This window comes from Panthera pardus, unplaced genomic scaffold (genome assembly GCF_024362965.1).
Source record: "Panthera pardus isolate Hobbes unplaced genomic scaffold, ASM2436296v1 HiC_scaffold_3, whole genome shotgun sequence".
NCBI lineage: Eukaryota > Metazoa > Chordata > Mammalia > Carnivora > Felidae > Panthera > Panthera pardus.
In genome coordinates, this window is record NW_026526876.1 from 27,825,722 (window position 1) to 27,852,965 (window position 27,244).

General features: G+C 39.6%; 1 protein-coding gene across 2 annotated transcripts; it reads right to left on the reverse strand.

Moving 5' to 3' along the window:
• Positions 1-79: 79 nt before the first annotated feature.
• On the reverse strand, positions 80-27,124 carry DDX42 (DEAD-box helicase 42). 2 transcript variants are annotated; one of them, XM_019466563.2, is made up of 17 exons: positions 26,888-27,124; positions 24,433-24,583; positions 19,938-19,999; positions 18,531-18,567; positions 17,573-17,722; positions 14,164-14,268; positions 12,219-12,338; positions 11,175-11,351; positions 10,342-10,470; positions 9,645-9,744; positions 9,031-9,078; positions 8,154-8,251; positions 6,489-6,765; positions 5,322-5,548; positions 3,556-3,666; positions 2,327-2,428; positions 80-1,670 (listed from the first exon to the last, which is right to left on the reverse strand). In XM_019466563.2, the coding sequence occupies exons 1-17, from the start codon at positions 27,106-27,108 to the stop codon at positions 981-983; spliced, it is 2,805 nt and encodes a 934-aa protein (XP_019322108.1). In that variant the 5' UTR covers positions 27,109-27,124; the 3' UTR covers positions 80-980. The 2 variants fall into 2 exon arrangements, with proteins under 2 accessions (XP_019322108.1, XP_019322109.1); XM_019466564.2 differs by lacking the exons at positions 18,531-18,567; positions 24,433-24,583; positions 26,888-27,124 and having other exon boundaries at positions 19,938-19,979.
• Positions 27,125-27,244: the final 120 nt, after the last annotated feature.

Consider the following 27,244-nt stretch of genomic DNA (forward strand, 5'->3'; position numbering starts at 1 on the left):
TCACACCATGTGCTGCACTGTTCTAAATCCTACTTTGTATGTACTCACTGTGAAGTACAAATGACAAACAATCCACAGGTCCCAGTAGTAAAACATTTACTAGAGCAAGCAGAAAGGAATGCACATCTTAAAGAAACCTTCACAAAGTCACAAAATTCGAAGGATGTATATTTCTTTTCCTTTTATAAACAAGATAGAACAAAAATCATCAAAATCATTTCAGCAAAAGATTTTTCTACCATTGTGGCAAGTTAAAAAAAAAATACAATGAAATAGAAGACACTTTAAAAGCTGTCAGAGTTTTTGTTTAAATTTAGCAACACTTCAGACCTGGAGCAGTCTTGTTTCCAGGATCATCTTTTCCTCTTGAAGGGCAGAGGTTCTGGGTCTGGCAGGCGGCTGCTGCTTCCTGTCTCAGGACTGGATACAAACCTGGCTGGGGAACCTGACCATGGACTCCCGCTTAGAATCAGACATCTCCCTTCCCTGCAAAGTCTAGAAGCACCAAAATGCTTCCCCAAATCTCTAACAAACACTTCAGTGGGTTGGGTTTGCAGAAAGCCAACTCCTAAAAGGGACTGCCTGGCCACACAGCTAAGAAAAGGAATTTTATTTGTAGACGTTTATAAGGTGACAGTTTAGTAAAAAATATACGCTACATATAATATAAACCTAGAGTGAGTTTTGTGCCCTAGAAGGCCCTTTCTTCCAAGGTATTCCCAACTGACCTTGACAACTCACCCAGAGCCCAAAAGGAAGTTCCCAGCGCTTGCTGCTTCCAAGGACCAAAGCAGCTTGCTAAGAAGACATCTGAAAACTGATCCAGATGAAAGGGTAATGTCTCCAAGCTCCAGCTATCCACTAAGGGCAGGGGGTCCTTATACCGTGGGCCCCAACCCAGCCCTGAGACACCTAGTTACCAAAAATCTTTCTAAAAATAAAATTAAAGACAATTGATTCCACACTTCAGCACATACCCTCTAACTGTCCCATCGACTTTTCTTGCGCTTGGGTGGCTCGGGGACAGCAAAACCGTCAGCTGTCTTATCTGTCTTGCTGTCCATCTTGTCCATCTTGCTGTCCACCTTGGGGTCCACCTTGCTCTCACGATTGCAACCTTCTTTCCTGCTTTCACCGTTCCGACCATCGTTTGCGCCTCGGCTCTCTCCATGTCGGCCTCCACCTCCTCCATGTCTGTTCTCCCCGTGACGGTGACCATCAGCATGACGGCTGCCGCTTTCTGGGTAGCGGTATCCATCTCCATGGCGACCACCATCTCCGTGACGTGGGCTGTCGCCATGCCGATTGCCACTCTCTCCGTGACTGTGGCGGCTGCCACCCCGGTTTTCAGTATATCTCTCTCTCTTCCCGTTGCCTCCCCCAGGCCCTTCTCGGCTGTTATTCCCTGAAGCTGTGTTGTTGACTCCCTGGGCTCCAGTGGAAGGGTAGGTCACTGGAGCACTGCTGAGGTTCCCGGTGTTGCCAAAGCCTGGGATGCCCTTGGCGGCGCTGGCAATGGGGCTGTCTGGACTGTTATGGCCCTGTTGGGCTGAATTAGTTGGAACAGAATTCAAGCTCCCTGCACTAGTCCATCCACTTGCCCCAGCAGCAGAGCTTCCTGCCTTCTGGTTGCTTAAGCTGGCAGCAACAAAGTGACTCTTGTACTGTGACTAAAAGAGAGACAACGGGAGTAGGTAAGATAGCGGGTTCAAGAAAATTGGACAGGTAAGCTTGGCAATAGAAGGTACACAAATTCTATGCTATCCTGGCACGATGATTTGAGCATCCTGATGGCCCCGTTACTCTGTGGTCTCTATGTTCCTCTATTAATGAGAGAGAATAAACCTAGGGATCTAACTGAAACATCACTGAGGGCAGATAAAATGTATAAATTAAGGCTCAGCTGGTTAGCCAGCCAACTGGAGGAGTAAGTATAGAAGATGTGTTCAGAATTCATAAGAACTACAGAATCAAACTTGTCTTAGCTGGAAAATGGCAATTACTCTCAATCCGATTACAACAGTCTTAGAGGCAGGCAAACTCTTGGCTGTGGAGGCAGGGAGGGAACACCAGCCCTGCTGCAGCACAACAGTCCTGGGCTTTGGGATGACAGAGGTCAGTGACCAGCAGGAGGAGATTCCCTAGCTTCTACACCTACACCTCTAGGTAAGCTACCACTAAGTTTCTACTCAAAACTGAAAGCAGTGAGAAGGCTCTAAATCCAGCATCAAGCATGTAAGTCCAGCTATCATCTCAGAAAGACTAGGCCCGTCATCACAGCCCAAGAGTTACCAGTGAAAGCTTGTTTATATGTTTAAATCCAGACCTGGAAAGCTGCCTTCATGGCCGTCAGCCGATCTCCCATGGCTCCTGTGGAGGGCTTGTAGGCCTCATAATTGCTCATTACATTGTTGTTATTTCCTCGGTCCTAAAAAACAAGCATACCCATGAGGACAGAATGGGCCTCAATATACTGGAAACAGAAGTGGGCGCTGCAATGGGAACAGGATATTTTTATTTATATTTTATGGAAAAAGGTACAGTAATAATCATTTTAAAATGTTTTATTTATGACTTTTAACCCAGTGATTCTGTTTTGGGGGAATTAACCCTAATATATTCGAAATGAAGTCAGATAATGCTCAAAGCTGATCATGTGGTACTATTTATGCACACAAACCTGATATTTATAGAATTCTGTGGAGCTTTATGCTACAAAGAGGCCACAAGGCAGTATACAACATATGCATGTAGCATATACACGGTTCCACTCTTAAGTCTGAGTCTCCGCTTCAACACTTACTGGAGTATAACTTGGGGTGCCTCAGGTTTATTATCCGTACTTGCTGTCACTGGGTGGATGTAAAGATGGACTTAATATACAGGACGGCCTGCAGTGGCTGGCCCTGGCATATAGTAAGTGCTCAACGGTAGCTCTCGCTAGCATCTGTGTCCTGTGCATCATTGTTACTGAGACACAGGAGCAGATTCTTCTCAAAGACACCGAGTTAACTGTAACGCTCCAGAAACTGGCAGCTTTCTACTTTGGTTTGGAATCAAAGTTAAGAAAGCCAGTGAGGGGACACTTTTGTTAACTGTTCTGTGAGAAAAGCTAGCTCTCACCTCACTCTGGTGCTATTTCCCACCGAATGTAGGAAGCAATCCTGAGTTTAGTTACAAGATACAGTAGAGTTTACAGAGTGACCCTGTGTTCGTAGCAGCAGGCTCTAGGCCATTGCTGGAGGGCTTGTAACAACAGACTGCTGGGCCCCACCTCCCAGAGTTTCTAACTCACCGGGCCTGGGATAGTGCACAAGTTTGCAGTTTACTGCTGCTGCCAGAGACCACAGTTTGCAAACCACTGCTAATCTAGACTATTTCCTGAGCATGTCTAGTCACCACGTACACATGGGTGCTTCTTCAATAGAAGTCACAACATTCCCTTCTAGACAAGGTTCTGAACTCAGAGAGGCTTTCGCAGGTAGATGAGGACAGTCATAACCTCTTCCAGGACTCAGGACCAGCCCTAAGGGCACTACTGTAGTCTGGACTCACCGTGTTCTCTGAGCCTAGGCCAGGCCGCTCCCTGTAGCCTAGGCCACCTCCACCAATGTTCAGCTTTTTGCCTTTGCCTCCTTTAAAGCGGGATTTCCGAAACCAGGCATTCTGTGTTGAACATAATTCAAGGTTAGGCGAGGGAAGAAGAGGCAGCCAGAGAAAGAAGACAACATCAAACAGGAAATTAAGGGGGAGGGAGGAACTTACTGCTTCATGTTTAGCCAACGTTTTTACGGCAACTGTTCATAGGAACAGTTTAGTCCACCAAATTTGTCAGGAGTCTTAGCACCAGGAAGGGAAGTGATCACACAAGCCTCAGATATGAGACACTTACTCTTCTAATTTCCTAGAGGAAAATGAACTGATTTTCTATATCTCAATCTATACATACCACTGGACTATACAAATAATGGAGCTTTTAAGAACTGGTGGGTTCAGAAGTAAAGGAAAAAGGCTATGTAAAGTGAGGCTCATCAGAATTGGCTCTAGGGGCAGACGTCCAGGACTGGTAGCCCCATAACTGAAAGTTTTATTTACCCATAGCCCAAAGTGTTCCTTGAACTTATCACTAGCAGAACACTACTCATCAGATTTATTCACATTCTCTTCAGAATGCCAACATGACTGGGAGAGGTTAGTCCTTTATCTGACAATCACATGTTACAATCTAAATGAAGTACTTAAGAGGTAGGGCTGGCTTCAGAAAGGCACTGACCAGGGAAGCTGATCACACAGTCTGAGAGCACAGGAAACATGAGGCACAAAAAGGGATGCAGGAAAAAGCCAAAGACAAGATATATCCTGTTTGAAAATGTAGTTTACGACTGGCTCTCTGTACCCAGGAAAGAGAAGGAAACCGTATCCTATTCCTTCCTGCAATGCAGGTCCTTTACTCCCAGAACCCCGAGCATGGACAGCAGTACCACACTGTGAGTACATTATGGATAAGCTATTCTGTGAGCTGGCTTGTAAATCTAAAAAACACAAACTCTTTACTATCAGAATGTTTATACTGAATCCATTTGTAATATGGGGATGACGTGTTCAGATGACTCGAGATTTAGGGGCGCCTGGGTGGCTCAGTCGGTTGAGCGTCTGACTTCGGCTCAGGTCATGACTTCACGGCTCGTGAGTTCGAGCCCCGCGTCGGGCTCTGTGCTGACAGCTCAGAGCCTGGAGCCTGCTTCCGATTCTGGTCTCCCTCTTTCTCTGCCCCTAACCCACTCGCATTCTGTCTCTCTCAAAAATAAATAAACATTAAAAAAAAAAAAATTAAAAGATGACTCAAGACTTAATTCAGTAGAACGCCCAGCTTTGGATCGGTAATCAAGGTTGTCAAAGGTCTGAGACCTAAGTCTATGTAAAGTAGTTAAATATATCTTTTTCTTAAGACATCACACATTTTTAGCCTCCCCCCCCCCCCGCCAAGGAGAAGACTGGGAGAAAGAATGGTAAGGGAAATAGTAGCCATCTTTGAGATTAAACTTACAAGTATGCTATGAGGCAAGCAGGCAGAAATTTCAGAGGGACAGATTTTAGCACAAAAAGGAATAGCTTTTCAAACAGATGTTGCTGAAAGGAGAGGATAAGCAGATGGACCAGATGAATTTTAATGTCCTATAATACCGATCTGTCATAAGCACTGTCCCCACCCACGGCCCCAACTTTCCTGTCCTGTTTCTATGTTATCTTCTCAAGCTTGTTGAATTTTTTTCACTTAGTTTTATAACCTGGGGCAAAGTGAAGTGTGCCCAGCCCCTCACCTGCATTGCTAGATCTAGGAGTTCCTTGGAAACATGTTGATTGGCTCCTTCCAAGTTCCGGACAAGGTCACCAGCAAAATTGCTGTCCTTGGGGGTCAGCAAGGTATACGCCACGCCCTTCTCACCCGCTCGTCCTGTGCGGCCAATCCTGTGAGTATGAGTATCAATGTCTCGTGCCACATCATAGTTAATGACGGTCTTAATTGAAGGAATATCCAGACCACGGGCTGAAATAAAAACAACCAAATTCTTTTATTTTTCAGCATGAGTCAGAAAAAACAATGTAATCCAAAATGCTGGCTCTTTAAGAAACCACATTCCTCTACTCTAGGCAAAGTGCATGGTTTGGTGAGCTATAATACACAAGCATTTAATTAAAGTTACCCTTCAAGAGCAAATCCCACCATTGTCGATTCTATGATGCCAGGCCATCTAGCCTGAGACAGATGCCTTCTGCCATGGCCTCTCTCTTGCACCAAGAACATATAAAATAACTAAAGCCAGCATCAAATTGCCTTGAAGCTGAGAAATTATCTCCTTTTGGGGAGAAAACATGAGTTTTTAGGGGCAGCTATTAAACTGAAAACAAGGGGCACCTGGGTGGCTCAGTTGGTTGAGTGTCCAACTTCGGCTCAGGTCATGATCTCACAGTTCACGGGTTTGAACCCCATGTCGGGCTCTGTGCTGACAGCTTGGAGCCTGCCTCAGATTCTGTGTCTCCCTCTCTCTCTGCCTCTCCCCTGCTTATGCTGTCTCTCTTTCTCATAAACAAATAAGCATTAAAAAGAAAATTGGAAAACAAAAATAAAAAACAAAAAACCGAGAACACAATGCAAGCCAAGAACCATACTTAAAAACCTTTTTGATCTTGAGTGAAGTATGCCCAATTAACATAAGACAGCTGCTACATTCGGACATACAACAAAGGCCTCGCCTATGATTAACTGACTCAACATTTTTTTTTCCCCGAGTGTCTTCCCACTGCAGGGATTCTTTTTTTCAAAGAGAAACATTAAGTGAAAAGTGGTACCCAAAGCTCCAGATTGTGATCACTATGCTCTGAACCGCCTGTTCCATTTGGTGTGGCCAGCCAGGCCAGCAGAATGCCATCTCTCGGCCTGTTCAGAACATAGAAACGTAAGGTCACTGGGGGAAGTCATACTCTACCTGCAACATCTGTGGCCACCAGGACTGGGATGTCCTTTTTCTTAAAGTCTGAAATGACTTTGTTTCTTTCACTCTGATCCATGTCCCCATGAAGCAGCCCAAGATTATGACCCTCCTGCTTAAGGTTATTGGCTAGCTCTTCAGCATTGGCTTTTTTAGTAACAAACAGGAGGACACTTCCTGAAGAGGTAAATTCCACCAGACGCCGGGTAAGCCAGTTCCATTTACTAGGCCCAGAGTGAAGAATCTCCACAATCTGTGTCACATCTTCATTTGCCTGAAAAAGAGGAAACAGACGACTGTGACGTCTGCGCCAAGGGGCACCTGAACAAGGAGCAGACGGCACACGTTCCACCTGCATCTAGAAGAACCCTGAACAGTCCCTCTTCTCCTTAGGCCTTCCTTCAGCAAGTCAAGTACAGCTCAAAACCTGCATTCCTTCTCAAATTGCTGTGCTCTCCATCTCCCTCGATTTGTACATACACCTAAGTCGTAAGCCCAAGTACTTCTCAAGACCTCTTTATAGGCCTGTTCAGATTATCCCTAATCAATTAAGCTCCTTTTCTGTCCTTCCCACTCACTGCTCCTAGTACAATTCATACACGCACATAGAAGGCACTAAAAAACAAAATGCAGACAGGGGTGCCTGGGTGGCTCAGTTGGTTAAGTGTCTGACTTTAGTGCAGGTCATGATTTCATGGTCAGTGAGTTCGAGCCCCTAATTTTAGATGTAAATTTTAAAAAATTAAATTAAAAAAAGAATCAAAACGCAATATATTGTTTTGGCAATGCTGATGGAAATGTTAACCTTAAAAATAAAACTTCCAGGGGCGCCTGGGTGGCTCAGTCGGTTAAGCGTCCGACTTCGGCTCAGATCATGATCTCACAGCTCGTGAGTTCCAGCCCCGCATCAGGCTCTGTGCTGACAGCTCAGAGCCCGGAGCCTGCTTCAGATCCTTTGTCTCCCTCTCTCTCTGCTCCTCCCCGCCCCCCCCTCCCCGAACTTGCACTCTGTCTTTGTCTCTCAAGAATGAATAAACGTTAAAAAAAAATTTTAAAAGAAAAAAAGTGGGCAGTGTCAAAACACTAACTGTACAGAACTTAAGGAATTCAAACAACTTAAGGAATTCTCTAGGCAACTTTAATTCCAGATCACAATTCAGAGATCTCCCACACAGGACGTATGCACAGGTAAGAAAAATGCCACGAGCTCGTTTTCACCAGGGCTTTCAAGTCTCACCCACTCCATCCTGTGCAGTGAGCCTGCTACTCCTATAAGCATTCAAAATGTCAGTTCCATCCTAACTGACTAGTAGTCTTCCAGGCAAAGCCTTTTTTTTCCCCCTAAAAGTTTTTAACTTTTATTATGGAAAATTTTAAACATTCAAAAAAAAAAAAAAACAAAAACAAAAAACCCGAAATGAACGTAATCACCTCCCATGTACCCATCACCCAGCTTTAATAATTATCCCTATTTTGACAATTTAGTTGTCTCCTCTATCCTCCTACCTTGTGTTTTTTAAAACAAATCTGAATCGTGTTGCCTCATTTGTAAATACATAATAACATAATTTTCCTCTCAACAGGGAGAAATTAATTCTATTTTCTTCATAATTTGAGAAATAACCCACTGGGGTCCCATCTGGCCCTGCTTATTAGGGTTACCTCGCCAATGTCTCCCTGCACCACACGAATAGGGTCGATCAGGATGTCTCTGGCCAGTTTTTCAATCTTTTTCCGAAAAGTTGCACTGAATAAGAGGGCTAAAAGGTAGAGTAAATTCTGTTACATAAACAGTATGACTTCTTTTTTGAATATCCACTAAGCCTCCTACTAACATTCAGAATTATTCAGCTTATAAAATAAACCCACCTGAACTTTAAACTTAGTTTCAAAACTGATTTACTAAGGAAAAAACATTTTCCTTTTTCTATTTTTATACATTTTCAGGTAAGACAGGGACTGTCCGCATGGTTCAAAGAGGCTCCTGATTGGGGCGCCTGGGTGGCACAGTCGGTTAAGCGTCCGACTTCAGCTCAGGTCACGATCTGGCGGTCCGTGAGTTCGAGCCCCGCGTCGGGCTCTGGGCTGACTGCTCAGAGCCTGGAGCCTGCTTCCGATTCTGTGTCTCCCCCTCTCTCTGCCCCTCCCCCGTTCATGCTCTGTGTCTCTCTGTCTCAAAAATAAATAAACGTTAAAAAAATTAAAAAAACAAAACAAAACAAAAAAAACCCAAAGAGGCTCCTGACTTCAAATCAGCAGATCTGCACTGTGCTTTGCCTCTACATGCTGATAACATCGTGTAACTTGGGACAAGTCACTTAATCCTCAGCCTGGGGTTATCCTCCGCAAAAACAAGTGAGTTACATCTGATGATCTCTAAAGTCCTGTCAAGTTCAGACAGACTATTTTTATATCCTCCTCTATGGTTCTCACCAGGACACACATGATCATTTTTGCTGCCATACTGTGAGTGCTTATAAAATACTTAATTGTTTATTCCGAATATAAATGTGACTTAATAAAACTGCTTCATACATACTCTGTCTGTCAGGACGGACATGACTTGCTATGGATCGCACCTGGTACTCTGGAAGCAGAATAAAATAACATTAGAAGTCTGTACTATAGTTTGGGATGCTTGGGAAAAAGTCATTATAGTAAAAATCTTCCTATGAGAAGTTATAACTATTAAGGAAAATTTGAAACTCCTAGACCTATCATTTAGTATGAAACCCAGAAACACTTTCCCTCCTCCCAGCTGGGCTGGGCCCAGCAGTGTTCCAATCAGTAAAGATGGGTTATTCAGAATTTCACACATCTGGCTTAGTCAGGGAGGACAGGAAAGCAAAGGGCCTTCAATGATACGACATCCACCTACCTAAGAACACAGAACTTGACCTCTATGATTAAAGGCATATGAATAAAAATATAGAGAAAATATTCCTCCTATATACAAAGGCACTTCCAAATACCTGTAACCCAGCCAAGCCTAATGTATACTTCCTGAGAGAACTCCTAAAAATAGCTAACGATCTAATCCTGTACAAGAGTATTTTTAGCTTCTCTCATACAGAAAGAAAAAAAGTTAAGTCTAGAAAGACAAGGAAAAAGCGAGTATCAGGATGGGAGAAGAAACTGGTATTAAAGGCATACCAAATCCCATGTCAAACATGCGATCTGCTTCATCAAACACAAGGTAAGAGACCCTCTGAAGATTGGTAGCTTTCTTCTTCACATGATCAATCAGCCGACCCTGTAAGATTCACAAAATGTATAGTGAGTATAATTAAAGGCATTTACAAGAACTTTCTATAATTGTGTTCCTGGCAAAAGTGCTAATAATCCAGTTGTAGACTGTAAGACACTGGGTCTGACAGCCTTGGACTTCATGCACTACAGAGCACAAAAGAACAGAAAAATTAAAAACCTAATTAAACCTAATTGTGAGAAAACGGCCAGAACTATTTTGTGAGGTATTTTAAAATGACCTAATTTAAAACCTTATTGATGGGGTTTAATGTTTAGACTATACTCTTCTAGGCAATTCTGACTATATTCCAAATATCTTTCTGATCCTTGATGCTCTCAGTAACCACAGACCCATTTTCCAAGAGAGCATTAAAAAAAACAACAACACAAAAACCGATTTAAAACAAAGGAGAATTTACACCTATTAATCTTAATAGACTGCTAATCTAGTCAACCAATCAAAATTAAACCAAAGTCACAGGGTGAGTATTCTTCACCCTGCTATATCACATTTTAGGGGGCATGCCATTCAATAACCAATCCTTTTTCCATACCATTCCGTAAGTGGCTGAGGAGCCATTTAAACCTAAGACATACTTACTGGGGTACACACAACAATCTCTGCCCCTTCCTGAAGAGCCTTGGCTTGCTCCCACATGCTCCCTCCTCCATACACGGCCACTGATCGAAGATTATACGCTTTCCCAAACCGCTTACATTCTGCATGGATCTGCAAAGTTGTGGACACAATGACATGAACAAACCGTGACACTGACAAGTACCTGTTACTACGCAAAAGTGAGTTCTGAAAGTAAATGAACCATTATCACGTACATCCCAACAGACTGTCTACAATCTGGATTATTCATTTTTTTAACTTTTTGCCATTATAATTATAATCCATTCTACCCAAACAAAATGAATTAACTCAGGAGGAAAACACAAACAATTCCCAGGTATTTTTTCTCTTAAAACAGTGTTTTTTAGGGAAAAGTATGTACTTCATTATGTAGAAAATACATAACAATATTTTCCAAAAGTTTCCTGGTAGCACAACAACATGAATGTACTTAATGCCACTGAACCATACACTTAAAAAATGATCAAAATTATAAAATGTTATGTTCATTTCACCATATTTTTGAAAAAAGTTTCCCGGGGCACCTGGGTGGCTCAGTCGGTTAAGTGTCTGACTTTGGTTCAGGTCATGATCTCATGGTTTGTGAGTTCAAGCCCCATGTCAGGCTATGTGCTAATAGCAGATCCTCTGTGCCCCACCCCCTCGCTCACTCCCTCTCTCTAAAATAAACATATTTTTGAAATAAATAAATAATTAAAAAATGAAAAAAGTTTCCCAGTTAATCCTATCCAACTGACTGGCTAGTCCCACATTAGTTCACATACGAAAGGGAGCATTCTACACCAAGTACATACCTGCTGGCAAAGCTCCCTAGTAGGACACACGATCACTGCAATCGGTCCATCACCTGGTTCCAGTTCCTTCTGGTCCATTATATGAATCAACATCGGCCAGATAAAGGCAGCCGTTTTTCCACTGCCTGTTTTGGCAATACCAATCATGTCTCTACCACTTAACGCCACAGGCACGCCCTAGAGAAAAAATAAAATATATCCACCCTAAACTTTAAAATTTTAAAGATGTACTGCAGGAAATCTTGGGGAAATCAATGACATTCATTTCCAAAGGAACAAGAAATAACCTGATGGGTTATGCACACTGTCTATAAATTAACAAGAAATACCTAGCATTTCCATAAAATTCCTGATTTATAGGAAATAATATTATCATTCTCTTCACGTGGATCAGCCACCATTTACAAAATATGAATGACTGTATTTAGCCTGAGATACAGAAATGAAAAACTGCAATTCATAGTGTAAGTGGATTGCTAAAATTAAAAAATAAAATTTCCCCATGAGAAGGTAGACTATCTCACTCATCCAGAAAATTCTCATATTCTGTATAGGAATGAATAAATCCAACATATAAATGGAAAACAAGTTATTACTTCCAGTTATAGAAGTGAGAATTTTCATATCAGAGACAAAGGATTCCTAGTCACTGACAGTGCTATACTTGTCTACACACAAATCTTTTTTGTTACGTTTAGGCTAATGAATTGTTTTCTTCAGGTTATATCTTTAAGACATTTATCAGATACAAAAGAATATTTCCCAGCCCTATTAGCAACATCTTAGAATGGTAAATAATTCACTTCTGCTCTTTAATTTTTAAAGATTTCAAAAATATTCTTGGATTTCATGTATGTTCTTCCCCCCCGCCCCCCTTAATTAAAGCAAAAGGACTAAGCCAAAGAGGAAATATTTAGACCACTTCTTTCCACGTCAATATAATTCTGGATCAAATGCTGTTTTACTGTTTTGCATTGTTTGTAGAATAAGTATGGTCACTGGATATGATTCTACCTTGTTTTTCTTTCATTATGTTTTACTTACCTGGCACTGTATTGGAGTGGGCTGTGTGTACTCAGATTTCCGAATCTGGTGCATAAGTTGTTCATCAAACCCAAAATGAGCAAAACTACTTCCTGGTCTAGGAGGTGCAGCACCAGAGACCTAGAGATAAAGACAACTCCCAGGAATGACTCATACTTCAAAATAAGCAGCATCGGAAGTTCAATGGTGTTTACCTGTATCTTATACTTAGCTTGAGTATAAAAAAGGGAAAATACAAGTCTGTGGCCAAACACATACACTGTTTGAAAAGGCAGAACTCAAATAATAACGGATCTAAAACCTCACATAAAAAACTCCATGTTAAATATTCCTGAGATAATTGTCATATGATTTAAAATGATTAAGTGCCCCATTTGCAATGACATGGATGGAGCTAAAGTGTATTATGCTATACAAAATAAGTCAGAGAAAGACAAATACCATTATGATTTCACTCACAGGTGGAATTTAAGAAACAAAACAGATGAAAATAGGGGGAGGGAAGGAAGAGTAAGATAAACAGAGAAGGGAGACAAACCATAAGAGATTCTTCACTAAGGAGAACAAACTGAGGGTTGCTGGAGAAGAGGTGGGGGACAGGGAGGATGGGCTAAATGGGTGATGTGCATTAAGGCGGGCACTTGTTGGGATGAGCAGTGGGTGTTATATGTAAGTGATGAATCACTAAATTCTACTCCTGAAACCAATATTACACTACAGGTTAACTAACTTGAATCTACATAAAATCTTGGAAGGAAAAAAACAAAACAGATAAACTGGGAAAGATTTGAAAAAATTTTTAAAATGATTAAGAGCCTAGAAAGCTCTTAAATCAAGATTTCCTTATAAGAAATAAAAAATATTGCTCAATGATTGGAAAAAGACATGAGTATTTTTTGCCATTTTGCAGTAACTATTAACCAGATGGTAGAAAAAAATTAAAATTTACTCTTCAAATAAAAAGGGCAAATGAGCTCCAAATAAGACATGTCTATACCCACTAGATACAATCTATTGTTTCCAGTTTTAGTTCTGCCTGAAGAATCAAGTATCCCACTTAATGATGGTCCACAGCCACAGTAAAACATTGTTCAAACTACTCAGGTGAAGAATGGGGTTTATAGCCTCCTTTTTGACTCTAACAGTAGTAGCCTTGCAATGCTTCTCATACTGATATATCTAATCAGTATTTCACTTAAAGGGCTTTTTTGAGGGGGAGGAGTGGGGGGCGGTTAGCCTTGAAAAATAGACAATACGTGCATATGCATGCATCCTCTCTGGGAAAACAGAAGTTCAAATGTCACATAGAAACTGGTAAGGCAGATACAGCCCAGAAAGCTGTCCGCACTAGAGTAGATATTACTGTATCATCTGTGTGTTTCACTTAACTAACATCCAGCAGTGCCTAAAACAATGAGGTCAATGTGCAACCCAAAGCTTTTTGGCAATTTAAAACTATTATCCTGAAATGAGTGCATATTCTAAGGTGTTAATTTTTTCTTCTAATTATTTTAAACATATGCTACATATTGAGTATACCTTAATTTAAAAATATCCTAGGATTCCACATATTGTTTGCATCTATTAATCTTGTCTCCTTTTCCTGAAGTTGGGACTTATATTCTTCATTTCTAGCCCACCCAACACAGTTCCTAGCACACTGTACTCGCTGCAGAATTACTTACTGATTTTAAGGTCACAATGACTTATTATTTCAATACAACATACAAAATTGAATACATATTCATGTGTGTTGCATTAAAGATATAACAATTCTATCCCAAAATAGGTGGAAGACTAAAACAATAAAATCAAGACACAGGAGCCTTGCTATCAAAGATAGTCCAAGGACCATTAGAAAAGAAGGTTATTTTAGTTTGGATAAGCAATAATAGTAACTGTCAACTAATTAATGTAAGAATATTTAGCACCATGGTTGACTTACCCGAAGATTGAGCTTATGACGGAGATCTATTAGCTGCTGAGGGGTGAGGTTGGTTATCTCTTCATGCTCATTGTAAAAATTTTTTTCAAATGGTGGATAGTCAATCTGCAGGTCCAATTATTCAAAGTTAGTCTAGAATTCAAGAGTCAATCCTGTAAGTTTGATTTTAATGCAAAATAACCTTTTACACATATTACACAAGTAAAGCCTTAACCAGCTAGTGAGGACAAAAGAATTCACTTATTCATGACACACATCCCAAATGTACAGCCAGTATCTTTTCCTGTATTCATTTTCTATATAAACACCAACCTACTTCCTTTTTTTTTTTAATTTTTTTTTTTTAGCGTTTATTTAATTTTGAGAGAGAGAGACAGAGCATGAATGGGGGAGGGTCAGAGAGAGGGAGACACAGAATCTGAAACAGGCTCCAAGCTCTGAGCTGTCAGCACGGAGCCCAACGCAGGGCTCGAACCCACGGACCGCGAGATCATGACCTGAGCCGAAGTTGGCCGCTTAACCGACTGAGCCACCCAGGTGCCCCACCAACCTACTTCCTAAAGACACTCTTAAAGGATACCTCAGATCTGAACAACCGTGATGCAGACTAAGGAATCTACAACGCCAAAGGCCTCAGAAGACAAGTATTTTAAAGACATTCCACCCTATAACATTTAAATACATGTTTTGGAATAAGCTGTTCACACAGCTCTGGCATTTTTAAAAAACTTTTTTTTAATGTTTATTTATTTTTGAGAGAGAGAGACAGAACAGGGGAGGAGCAGAGAGATAGGGAGACAGAATCAGAAGTGAGCCCCAGGCTCCGAGCTGTTAGCACAGAGCCCAAGGCAGGGCTCGAACTCACAAGCTGGGAGATCATGACCTGAGCCAAAGTCGGACGCTTAACCAACTGAGCCACCCAGGTGCCCCTCATAGCTCTAGCATTTAGAAACATTTCTAATATTTCCTCTGAAGAGAGCTCTGCCTTTAGAGGGAGTTCTACTCTTTTTAAAACCTGAAACTCTTTATGTAACTTTTAAAAACTGTATGGCTAACTATTTCTTATTCTAAAGAGGGAAGAAGTCATTCCTGACACTCTTTTCATAACTTATTGTACCAGGACTATAAAAAGAGGCATATCAGGGGTGCCTGGGTGGCTCAGTCAGTTAAGCACCTGACTTCGGCTCAGGTCATGATCTCACAGTTAGTGGGTTCAAGCCCCGCGTCAGGCTCTGTGCTGACAGCTCGGAGCCTGGAGCCTGCTTCGGATTCTGTGTCTCCCTCTCTGTCTCTGACTCTCCCTGCTCACACTGTTTCTCTCTCTCATAAATAATAAACATTTAAAAAAAAAAAAAAAAGGCATATCACCACTTACACATTTGGCTGATTCTCTTTAACCACATAAGAGATCTACAATAAAATGACATTAACTGTGGGTGCAACCTAAAGTTTAATTATATTTCTATGGTATGATCAACAAAAAAAGTAAGCATTGTTTTAAAAGTTCCCCTTTAGCACTACTGTTGCACTAAGCTGTAACAGGATGTTCTTCAGTTCTCTTTATCAGAATGAAAGCTCCATAAGGGAAAGAATTCTTGCTCACAAATTTTACATACAAATATGTAATTTTTTGCATATGGGTATGAAATAGAGTCATAAATATACAAATAAATACTTAATGTGAATGTGAACAAAGCTACTTATAGGCAGAAGGGTTATCCTTTTCCTTACTGCTGGTCTCTCTGGGCAGACTGCCCACACTACATGTGAACAACTGTGGGCCACCCTAGCATGATGATGAGATTTGAGAGCTTCACCAAGGATCTCAAGTATTTTATGAGATGATTATTTCAAGTACTTATGTGTTTTTCCTTATTAGGCCATCATCCTTTGTCATAGATGCTTCCTCTCACATCAGTCTCACATACTTAGTTTCATCTGCCACATGTAAAATACCAAGGCATTATTTGGTAGCATCTGTGCAAAAGGAAACATTTCAAAAACTGAATATAATCCATAGTCTAGACCAGTCGTTTTCAAACTTTTTTGTCTCAGATGCCCTAAAAAACATGAACTTTTGCTTGTGTGGGTTTCATGCATTGACATTTACCATATTAAAACTAAAACTGAGAAATGTCTTTAAGATTTACTCATTTGAAAATAATACACTCGTTATACTCTAACATAAAAGCCTTAATTTTTAAAAAGTCATAACCTTGTTTTACATTTTTACAAATCTTTTTTAAAGTTTTACTTAAGTGATCTTAATCTCTTCACCCACTGTGGCGCTCAAACTCACAACCCCAAGATCAAGAGTTGGATGCTCTACCGACCAAGCCAGCAAGGTGCCCCTTTTTTACAAATCTTTTTACAAGTCTAACTTAAAAGAAATTGGTTCCTACTATATTTAGATTGTTGCAACATATTGCTTTGATTGAAACCTAGGAAGAAAATCTGGCCTCACAAACATGTAATTGGAAAGGGAAGAGAGTATTTAATAGTCTTTTCAAATTATTGTGGATTTTTACTCTTCTTTGATAGTATACTAAGACTTGATCAGTGGTCACTTTTTTTTTTTTTTTTTTACAATGTTTATTTATTTTGAGAGAGAGAGAACAAGCAGGGGAGAGGCACAGAGAGAGGGAGAGAGAATCACAAGCAGGCTCCATGCTCAGCTTGAGGAGCCCGACGTGGGGCTTGATCTCACTACTGACAGATCACGACCTGAGCTGATACCAAGAGTCAGATGCTTAAGTGAGCCACCCAGGCACCCCTGAAAATTCTTTTGGACTTTGTGGACTCCCTGAGAAGATCCTTCTAGGAGTCCTTGAACCACAATGTGAGAACCACTGTCCTAGACCTAGACTCACTAAGGCATGCAAGGTTAGTCTGATATTTAACCTGAATGAAACACAGATTTTTTTCAAGTGGATATACCAATATCCTCATTCTCTTTTCCTGACTTAAGGAAACTAAAATTCCTAGTTCCACTTTGAAGCAACAGTCTCTCATCTGCTCCAGATCTGAGAGAAACAAGACTTACGGCAATTAAAAAAACATCTGTGTTTTTTTCACAGATGTTGTTTCAACATCATCATTTTGAAAGGTAGATGATGATCTGGAAAACAAGTACAAAAAACTGCTTTAAAAAATTCTTAGCCTAAAATCAAACGGGAGCAAGAGATTCAGCTAAACCTTGAACAACAACATAGGCTATAAAGCCTGAACCACTCAATCACTTTCAGACTCAACTACACAGCAGACATGAGAAGATCCCAAAGAACACATATTTTCGTGACATAAGGAGTATGAATCAGGATTACTCAAATATTGCAAAAACCTAGCATTAAAGCTGAAGAGAACTATCAGCTTTTGAAATGAGAATCAAATGTAGCAGGAAACACCATACCTCTGAATGATCAATGGGAGGAAGAGGATCAATGATTTTCTTGGAAGGTGCAATTGGATTTCCATCACTATCATATTCCAAATTATCTTCTTCTTCCTCCTGAACCACACCAGCAGTTGGGTTCTCTGCCATGTACCGAAAATAAGCTTCCTGCAGGAAAGCACAAGAACATAATCATATTCAAATACAACTAAGAACATTTCTGCTCCTGTAATTGGTGCACACAGTGTACCAGATGACTGCACAGTTTAATACCTACCAAGTAAGGCAAGACTTTAACTAGCAATGATTCCTTTAACAACAGCAGTATTCATAGGGACAATCAGAAAAAACGAATGAGACAGTTAGTACTACACAATGATTTAACAAGAAGCTTTACAAATCTGTCTGTCCCACAGTCTTCCTGGGGTGGGGTGTCTACCTATCCTGTCCAGAGCTGTGGAACACATGCTATGGATTTACCATCCAAGTTTGGAAGTTGACACTGATTAGAAGGGTCACAAACCTGGAAAGGGCTACTGCTCATTCTGTTTCCCTTCTCACCATCCCACAACTGGACATTGGTGGAAAAATACTAAAGGCCAGTCATTAAATTAATGTTCCATCTTGAAATACAAAAATCACAAACAGACCCTTAGAAAGAGGTAGAGGTTAGATGTTGCTAGAGGCCATCAGTAGATCCCATATTACTTCTTGATTCAGCAGTATAAACATTAATTTTGAAAAAAAAAAAAATCAAGCTGAATAAAGCTCATGATTTGTTTTTGATGTCCTAGTTGATCAAAAGTTCCATCTTCAACATGGGGGAAAGCCATGTGAATTTTTCTATTACCAACTAGTCATACATGTAGAAAAGGAGCAAGGAATGGCCATTTCAGTGAAGGCAAGCTCTAGCTTGTCCCCAGTATAGACTTTGTGGGGTAAAAATAAAAGATAGAAATACTGCATAGGAACTCACTTGGTCATCTTCCTCTTCAATGTCATCTCGAATACCCCTGGAAAAACAAGCGGAGAAACAAACTTCCCTGCAAATGTTCCACATACCCAGCTCCATACTTATAGCAGATTAGTGTTGAATTCCATACAGTAGCACAGGAACACTCAACACTAACAATAACAAAGCAACAATAAGCACACTGTAAACTATCCATCCATCATACATGTGTGGCTTCACTCTAGAAGCTGCAGTTTGCATGGGATGATATGTTACTCCTAGAAACATCAATTACTAACGAGGATAAGGAGTAAAAACTTTTGAAAATAGATACCCAAGGATCCTAGCCTTGTCAACCCCATACGACAAACACAATACAGTTGTAAAACGCATTTTAAAAAGCAAACTGCATTTTATAAAGAGACAAAAATAAATAAATAAATAAATAAATAACCCTGGCATACACTAAAAAGAATATCACAATTTTAATTTCCCCAGAGTTTCTAAGTCTGGAGTGACTGGATTCAGCCAAAGTCCTTGGGGACAAAGAAAAACTATCTTAACTCTTTTGTAACTTTGGTACTAAAACTCCTAAGCAGTTCCCATGGAGAAGGGGGGCCATCGCCACTTGCAGCGCCTGTCAGGAGCTACAGAAAGTACGGCTGCTAAGTTCCCACAACCATGTCTTTCTAATCAGACTTTCTGCCTGACCTAGAGCACTTGCTGTTCTCAAGGCAGGCAACATCACCAGTGCAGGGCAGCCGGGAGAGGGTACAACACACGGTAAGCACCAAAGAGAGGGCCGAACCTCCATATGGCACAGGAACCTTGGGGGGGGCCTGAGGCACTGACTGCCACACAGGAGGAAATCCAACCACGCCTACCTGTGCCTGGTAGCAAAAGCCTTAAGAGGGGTGTATTCAGAAAGGGAAAGAGGAGAATTCTCCTTCCCAGAAAATAAAGTATTTCAAGTTCTGATTAGATGCTAAAGCATGATATCACTCAAGTAAACCAAGTTAATCATTTGTTAATAACACACTTTTTTATGATAATCACCATTACTCCTCATAAGCAATCATACAGACATTAACCTACTTTATATTAATAATGGGACAAAACTCAGAACAATGAGCCCAAACTTTAGTTAATTGTACTCTCTTAATTCCTACTGTAACTCACTCTTGTATCTACTAAAAAACTATTTACAATTAAACACCAAATACTATTCTACTAAAAAGAATGCTTATTATTGCAAATGCAAGACTTTTGTGATGTCTATTACCTACAAAAATAATATTCAAGATACAGGAGTAACTTCAAGTCAAGACATTTGAGAATTTTAATGTTTCTCTATAAACTTTGGGGGAATAAGCTTTGCAATACTTTAGCATTTTTCATGTAACCTTTGTGAGGGAGAAGAAAACAACTTACTTTACGTTTTTTCTTTCCTTGTCCTTTTCTTCAAGCCTCTTCATGTCTCTAGCCGCCTGATCCTAATGAAACAAAAAACCTGTATGGAATCATATCCACTAAAAACATTACGAAGGGAATTTCTTTATAAAGAATTTTTAGATTTGAACTAGTGACATCACAGTTTTGGCTATGCATTTTGACAATTATATCTTGATGCAATCAAAGTGCACTTTTGACAATTTTTAAAATATTTATTTATTTTGAAAGACAGAAAGCAGGGGAGGGGCAGAGAGAGAGAGAGAGAGAGAGAGAGAGAATATCCCAAGCAGGCTCTGCGCTGTCAGTGCAGAGCTCGATGTGGGGCTTAAACTCACAAACTCTGAGAGCTTGACTTGAGCTGAAATCAAAAGTCAGACTCTTAACCAACTGAGCCATCTAGGCACCTAACAATTATTTTTTCAAAGAGAAATGTTCTAAAATCTTGGTTATATATGGACTGCATTGCATACATGGAAAAATTAGAAAAAAATTCCTTGATTGGTTACTCTTTAAAAAAATGAATTGTGGCTGTAAAACGCCTTAAATTCAGGCAAATTAGCCTTTCTCAAAGCATAGCTTAAGACCTTTTACATCAAACTACCAATGGAGTTAGTAAAAAAAAAAAAAAAAAAAAAAAAAAAAATGCAAATTTCTGGATCTGACTTTGGAAAAACTGTTCTCACCATTTGGCAATGTCTGGAGAAATTTCTGGTTGCTTCTGGGTGGAGGGAGTGGGAAACAGGGGGGGTTGTTACCAGTATCTAGTGGGTAAAGGCCACAGATACTGATAAACATCCTACAATACACAGGACGGCCCCCATAACAAATTAGCAAACCCCAAATGCCAAAGTCCTGAGGTTGGGAAAACACTGCTCTGAATCTACCAAATCAGAATCCTTGGAGATGGAGTTAAATGCGTGTACTTCACATTTTTCACAGGCAAGTCTTGTATACAGCAAAGTGATAATCACTGATCTAACTCCCTGTTTTATACATGTGAAAATCAAGGTCAGAAGAATTAAGTAATTTTCCCCAAGGTTAAACACATCCTTGCACTACTGCTTCTTGTTACAAAGCAAGTTTTTCTGATTTCTGTGATTTACAAAACTGTCACTAACTATAACCTAGCATGGTCAGGTGTTCTATCTAATCAAATGTTCCCGATAAAGAGGAGTTATTCTAAAATGAAATACTGCACACAAACAAATCTACTTTTTAAGGAACTGAGACAGACATACACTATACTCGAGACTGTAACTGAAGTGAAAATGACATAATGTAACATAAGGAAAGGGCCACAAACACAGGACATATTTTTTTAAGCCCACATGAATCTTTTTTTTTGAAACACTTGCTAAAAATACATCTTCATCGTGAGTTCAAACACTAGAAAAGTTTACACTTTCCAGAACAGAATATACCTGAGATCAAGGATTAATGCAATATTGTGGCAACAACACTCTCTCCAAGATCAGACAATATCCAGTCACTCTATCCTAAAATCAGCAAAACCCTTTCCAACACTATCCCAAAAAACACCCAGAATGATGCCATGTCAAAAAGATTTACCCTCCTACAGCTTCAACTACTTGAAATGCCAAACAGGAGAAACTGGGCCATTCTTGGATACTTCCACTCAAAAAGGGTTACACCAACTTGCGTTACTAAAAATTTAAATCTGAATTAAAACTGAGAAAATCAACAAATGATTTTACTTATTCACCATTAGGGATTTCAAGATATAATGAGAAACAGCCCTTTGTGGAAATGTCCGTACGTCAAGAAGATGGGGGGGGAGAAAGATACATATACATATAAGACACCCCAAACATGACAAACCATTTATCGCCTTTACTTGCAGAGAGAACAGCTTAACATACTTACTAAATTGTTACCATGTTGCAAAGCACGTGAAAGTTCTGAATAGTTCTGGTAAGTGTTATGGCAGAAATACAGTACTACAAGAACTCAGATACAGAATGACACAGCAGAAAAGAATATGAGATTTGGAACTGATTCCGGCTCAGCTACTTATAAAGTGCATATTCTTTAAGAGGCAAGTAATTGGGGTTATTCTAAATCAAAGATGGGAAACTGAGTAATGGGTACCAATCTGACAATCGGTAGGAAGTAAACCAGGATAAGAAAAGTTTTTCTTTAGGTATAGACATGCTTTGTTTGCATTTTAACAAGCAGGAATATTCTAAAGAAGCAAGCTCTAATTTTTCCTGTATCAATCACATGGCCCTGAGTCTTTTATTTTCTGATATTTGACAAGAGACCTAAGCTCAGAAAAATATTTCTCCACCGTAAGAAAACTACAACACGAGTGTGATGATAAACAGTTCTAAGTGGCAGCCTCAAAGTCAGGAAGATAAAACAGACTGATAGAACTAAGGTGAACCAGAAAAAGTGAGCCCTATCTAAAGGAGGCAACCATTTGCTCAGCACAAGCCTATTTTTGCCATGCAAAATGCAGGCTTAATACTGCCAGTGCCCACTTTTCAAGAGTCTGCACTTTTAGACAAAATCTCCTGATCTTAAAAATTCTGGCCCACATGTTTAAAAAGCAGTATCTAGGCCAAACAAAAATATCTATATTGGATTCTCTCTTCCCTCCTTTCTTAGAGAGGAGATCTGGCTTAAGACTTAGGTTACAAGTAACGGAGAAACCTGGAAGGACTTTATTTCATAAGCAACGAAGTGACAGTTTTTAAGTAAGAGGAATAACACCATAAGCAACATGCTTTAGTCTAATTACTCTGTTTTTGTATACCACATAAATGGGAGAACAGAAAGCCTAAAACAGGGAGAAAATTTAGATCAGGCAAGAGGTAATGAAAGTGTAAAGCACACTGACTATAGTGGAAGCAGAAAGGAACAGACACAAAAAAATACTACAAAGATGAACAGAACTTGCCAAAGGAGGGGAAAGGTAGCATGATTTACTGGAAAGAGCTAGGTTCTCAGGACTACTAAGCAAGAAAAAATATGGTCCCAGCTCTACCACAAAGCACCAATGGGATTTAGGACAAGGGCTCTGAATTACCATAGGGTTCAATTTATAATCTTCTTAGTTAAAAAATTACATTTCTATGTATTCTTTTCTGCCAATCCCTATTGTTATTTTGAGTATTAAATGAAGTCATGAACATGTTTGATTATCTGGCATTAAGAGGAATATATAAGACAAAGATCTGGTTGAGGAAGAAAAAGATGCCAGGGGGACACCATCCATGTAAAAATGGCCAATATGTTTTAGAAAAGCAGAGCTGAAACCAAAGAGAGACTGTGGAACTAAAGGCATGAATTATTCACACAGAAGTTAAGTTTTAGAAGTGGATGAGGTCACTAGGAATGTATAAAGAGTGAAAATAGCAAATCGACATAGAGAACTGTAAGAATAATCATGTCTGAGAAACTGGAAGAGGATCTTAATAACAGTAACAGACAACAGAGAGATATGTAATGATTTTTCTTGGTATGATGATATGGTAGTTATGTTTTTTAAGTGTTATAGAAGTGCAGAAATACAAATGGATGAAATGGTACGTCTGAGATTTACTTTAAAATAATCTAAAAGAGGGGGCTTGATAACACAAGATGGGCCAAAAGTTGCTTACTGATAAAGCAGGGTGAAGGGTACGTGGGAGCTCATTATTCTACTTACATGCGTTTGAAATTTTTCATAATAAAACGTAAATAAATATAAAAGTCAGAGAAATGGAGAAAAAGGACAAAATGCAAAATCACTAAAGCCTAGTGAGAACAGTTTTAAGAAGGAAGCGGTTACAAATTTCAATTTCTACAGGGAGGTCATAGATGCTGATATTAAGAAATAAACATTAAAAGTACAGAATACAGGGGCGCCTGGGTGGCTCAGTCGGTTAAGCGGTCGACTTCGGCTCAGGTCATGATCTCACGGTTTGTGAGTCCGAGCCCCACATCCAGCTCTGTGCTGACAGCTCAGAGCCTGAAGCCTGCTTCAGATTCTGTGTCTCCTTCTCTCTGACCCTCCCCCATTCATGCTCTGTCTCTCTCTGTCTCAAAAATAAATAAACGTTAAAAAAAAAAATTTTTTTTTAATAAAAAAAAAAAAGTACAGAATACAGAATTCATAATTTTAGCAAGTTCCTTAGAAGTTGAACTGCCTTACATAAATATGTACTTAATAAATTGACACTGAATGAAATAATGTTCATTCCATTAAGAATATACAAAGAAATATTAAAACTTACACACATACAAATCTTGAGCTACCCTTGTTCAAGGGTCACAGTTCAAATTTTTAGGCATTGATCATCTCTGAAAATGCTACAGGGCATGTGGATGTATGTTTAAGAAACTATAGAGTAGGAGAGCAAAATCCTCCCCAAAAAGGGTCAGAAAGCAAATTCTGAATGACTGAATAACTAGGTTAATTTGGTATCTTTCTAACTGCTGCAACTTCTAACAAAACAGCCTCGATACTTGCCTCCACTTCAGCCATGAATGCCTCCAAGGGATCATCATCGCTGTCAGAATCTGGTGGCTTGGAATGGAACTGCTGGCGGGTAGGTGAGTTTTCGGCAGGAATATAAGGCAAATCAACATTGCTAGAGTCTTCTTCCTCATCTTCAAAATATCTGAAAATTAAAATGCACAATTAATAAAGGGAGTGTTTACTTTGGGGTTGGTGGATCCTTCGTTCAACAGAAATTTTTACTATGGTATATGTAGGTTACTATTAAAAGATCTGAACTCTACATGTTAAATTAGAGATCTCCAGGCTTTAGCAAACAACCTAATTATTATTGTTTAATATATACAAAATTCTAATACTGAGAAAAAAAAGGGGAAAAACAGTCACACCAAATTCTCCCATTTTTAGCGTCTATTCAAATCACATTCTAGTTCTGTTAAAAGGGATGAGTTTTTAGTACAAATTTAGTATATCATTGTTGAATAGATATATCAAATATTAGAGTTTGTGGTATGGAAAAAATTACTTTTGTATGAAATATTAAAAATCTAGGGGCGCCTGGGTGGCGCAGTCGGTTAAGCGTCCGACTTCAGCCAGGTCACGATCTCGCGGTCCGTGAGTTCGAGCCCCGCGTCGGGCTCTGGGCTGATGGCTCGGAGCCTGGAGCCTGTTTCCGATTCTGTGTCTCCCTCTCTCTCTGCCCCTCCCCCGTTCATGCTCTGTCTCTCTCTGTCCCAAAAATAAATAAAAAACGTTGAAAAAAAAAATTTAAAAAAAAAAAAAAAATCTAGTGGTTTTTTTTTTTTTTTTAATATAATCCTTCAAAAACATTTTAGCAATATATTCACAAGGCTAGGTAGGGACTTCAGAAATGTTGGGCTACTTTCTGAGGACAGAACACTTACAGTTAAAAATATATGCTCAGGGACACCTGGGTGGCTCAGTCAGTTGAGTGTTGGACTCCTGATTCTGGCTCAGGTCATGACCTCACTGTTTTGTGAGTTTAAGTCCCATGTGGGCTCTGTGCTGACAACACGGAGCCTGGTTGAGATTCTCCCTTTTCTTGCCCTTCCCCTACTCATGCACGCATACGTGCACTCTCTCCCTCAAAATAAATAAATAATCTTTAAAATAAATAAATAAATAAATAAATAAATAAATGCTTAATCTAAAATCATTCCCCATACTTAAGTATTCAGAAAAACAACTTCAAGGTCTGGAAAAGTATCCTTCTCTATAGCTCTTTATAAACTAAAACACAACAAAAACAATGTTTACATTTAACCTCAAAATTAAATAGTAATACAACCAAATATTAAATAAATAACAATTGCAGTTTAAAATTTTAAAGCATTTCAGGTTTTTGCAGGAATTATTTTAAAAGCTCTAACAACTGTTATGTGCTATATACACACACGCATATTCATTTATATAGGTTTCATTTAACTAATGAAAAAGTATCCTTGAATTGGTAAAATGCTCTTTAATGATCCTTGACTTTTCTAAGTCTTAAACATCTACTTCTGTATTCCTGCCACATACCAGTTTTTTTTTTACTTTTTTTTTTTTTAACGTTTATTCATATTTTGAGACAGAGTGTGAGTGGGGGAGGGGCAGAGAGAGAGGGAGACACAGAATCTAAAGAAGGCTCCAGGTTCTGAACTGACAGCACAGAGCCTGACGTGGGGCTCGAACTCACAGATTGTGAGACCATCACCTGGGCTGAAGTCGGACGCTTAACCGAATGAGCCACCCAGGCACCCCGCAACATACCAGTTTTTAAAGACACCGCTGTGTACTTGAAAAATTCCCATCTTGAGTTCGTAATTAAAAAAGGAAAAATCTCAAGCATGTCACAACCAGGTTGGAAATAATAGCAGTGAGAGATTTCTTCAGAGTCAGTAAACAATTTATAATCTATAGGAATTAGAGTTCAAACCTTTAAACCCCAGCTTTTATTAACAACCACTTTACCAAGTTTAAAAAGATAATTGTTAAATATGTTTCCTGTGAACTGCTGGCAAAAATCTGAATAGATTTTTCTCCCACCATAAGATGTTGCAACCTGACAGTTTTCAGACTTGGGAGTTGAGACCAAATGTGTCTCTCTACCAGCTGTGACAACTGCCTGTGACAAAAACTTATATGGGGTCAATAAAAGACTTCAGTAAAGGTCACCAAAAACCACACGAATTATTTAAAACTCTTCAGTCATATTTAGGTTCAAAGGCCTCAAATCTTTTTTGGAACAAGGAAAGATATAAGCAAGCACATAAGCATTAGGTTCCTTACAAATGAGTAAACTCAACAATTTAACTTATTAGGAACAACACAATTCAGTGGGAAAAGCAATTGAAGAGGTCTTATTATTATTTGGGAAACAAAGGGTTTCTTCATCTCACTTTCTGTTGATGGAATGAGTATCTCAAAGCCCAACCTTTGCTCAATTACCAGGATTACCACTTACGCATTTTCTTCATCAAAGTTGGCCCGTTTAGAACCAATTTTGTAGAAAGAAGGGAGCTGTGGTGGAGCTGACTTTCCAAATCCGGAAGAAGAGCTGGTTGCCCCAAAGGCACTGTGGGACTGTTGTGGGAGTTTGGGTTCCTCCTTCTTTCCAGCACTGATGGCAAAACCTCCAAAGCCAAATCCCCTCTTGGTGCCTGGACCACCTTTATTCCAATTCATGGTGTCAATGACTTATCTGTTAGGAACAAGATACATTAATAATAAATTCAACTTTTATCAATAGCTCACGGAGTTTTATGTCCCTTCCAACTTCTACCTACATCTTTAAACTTCTGCCTCTCGATGAAAACTCTAA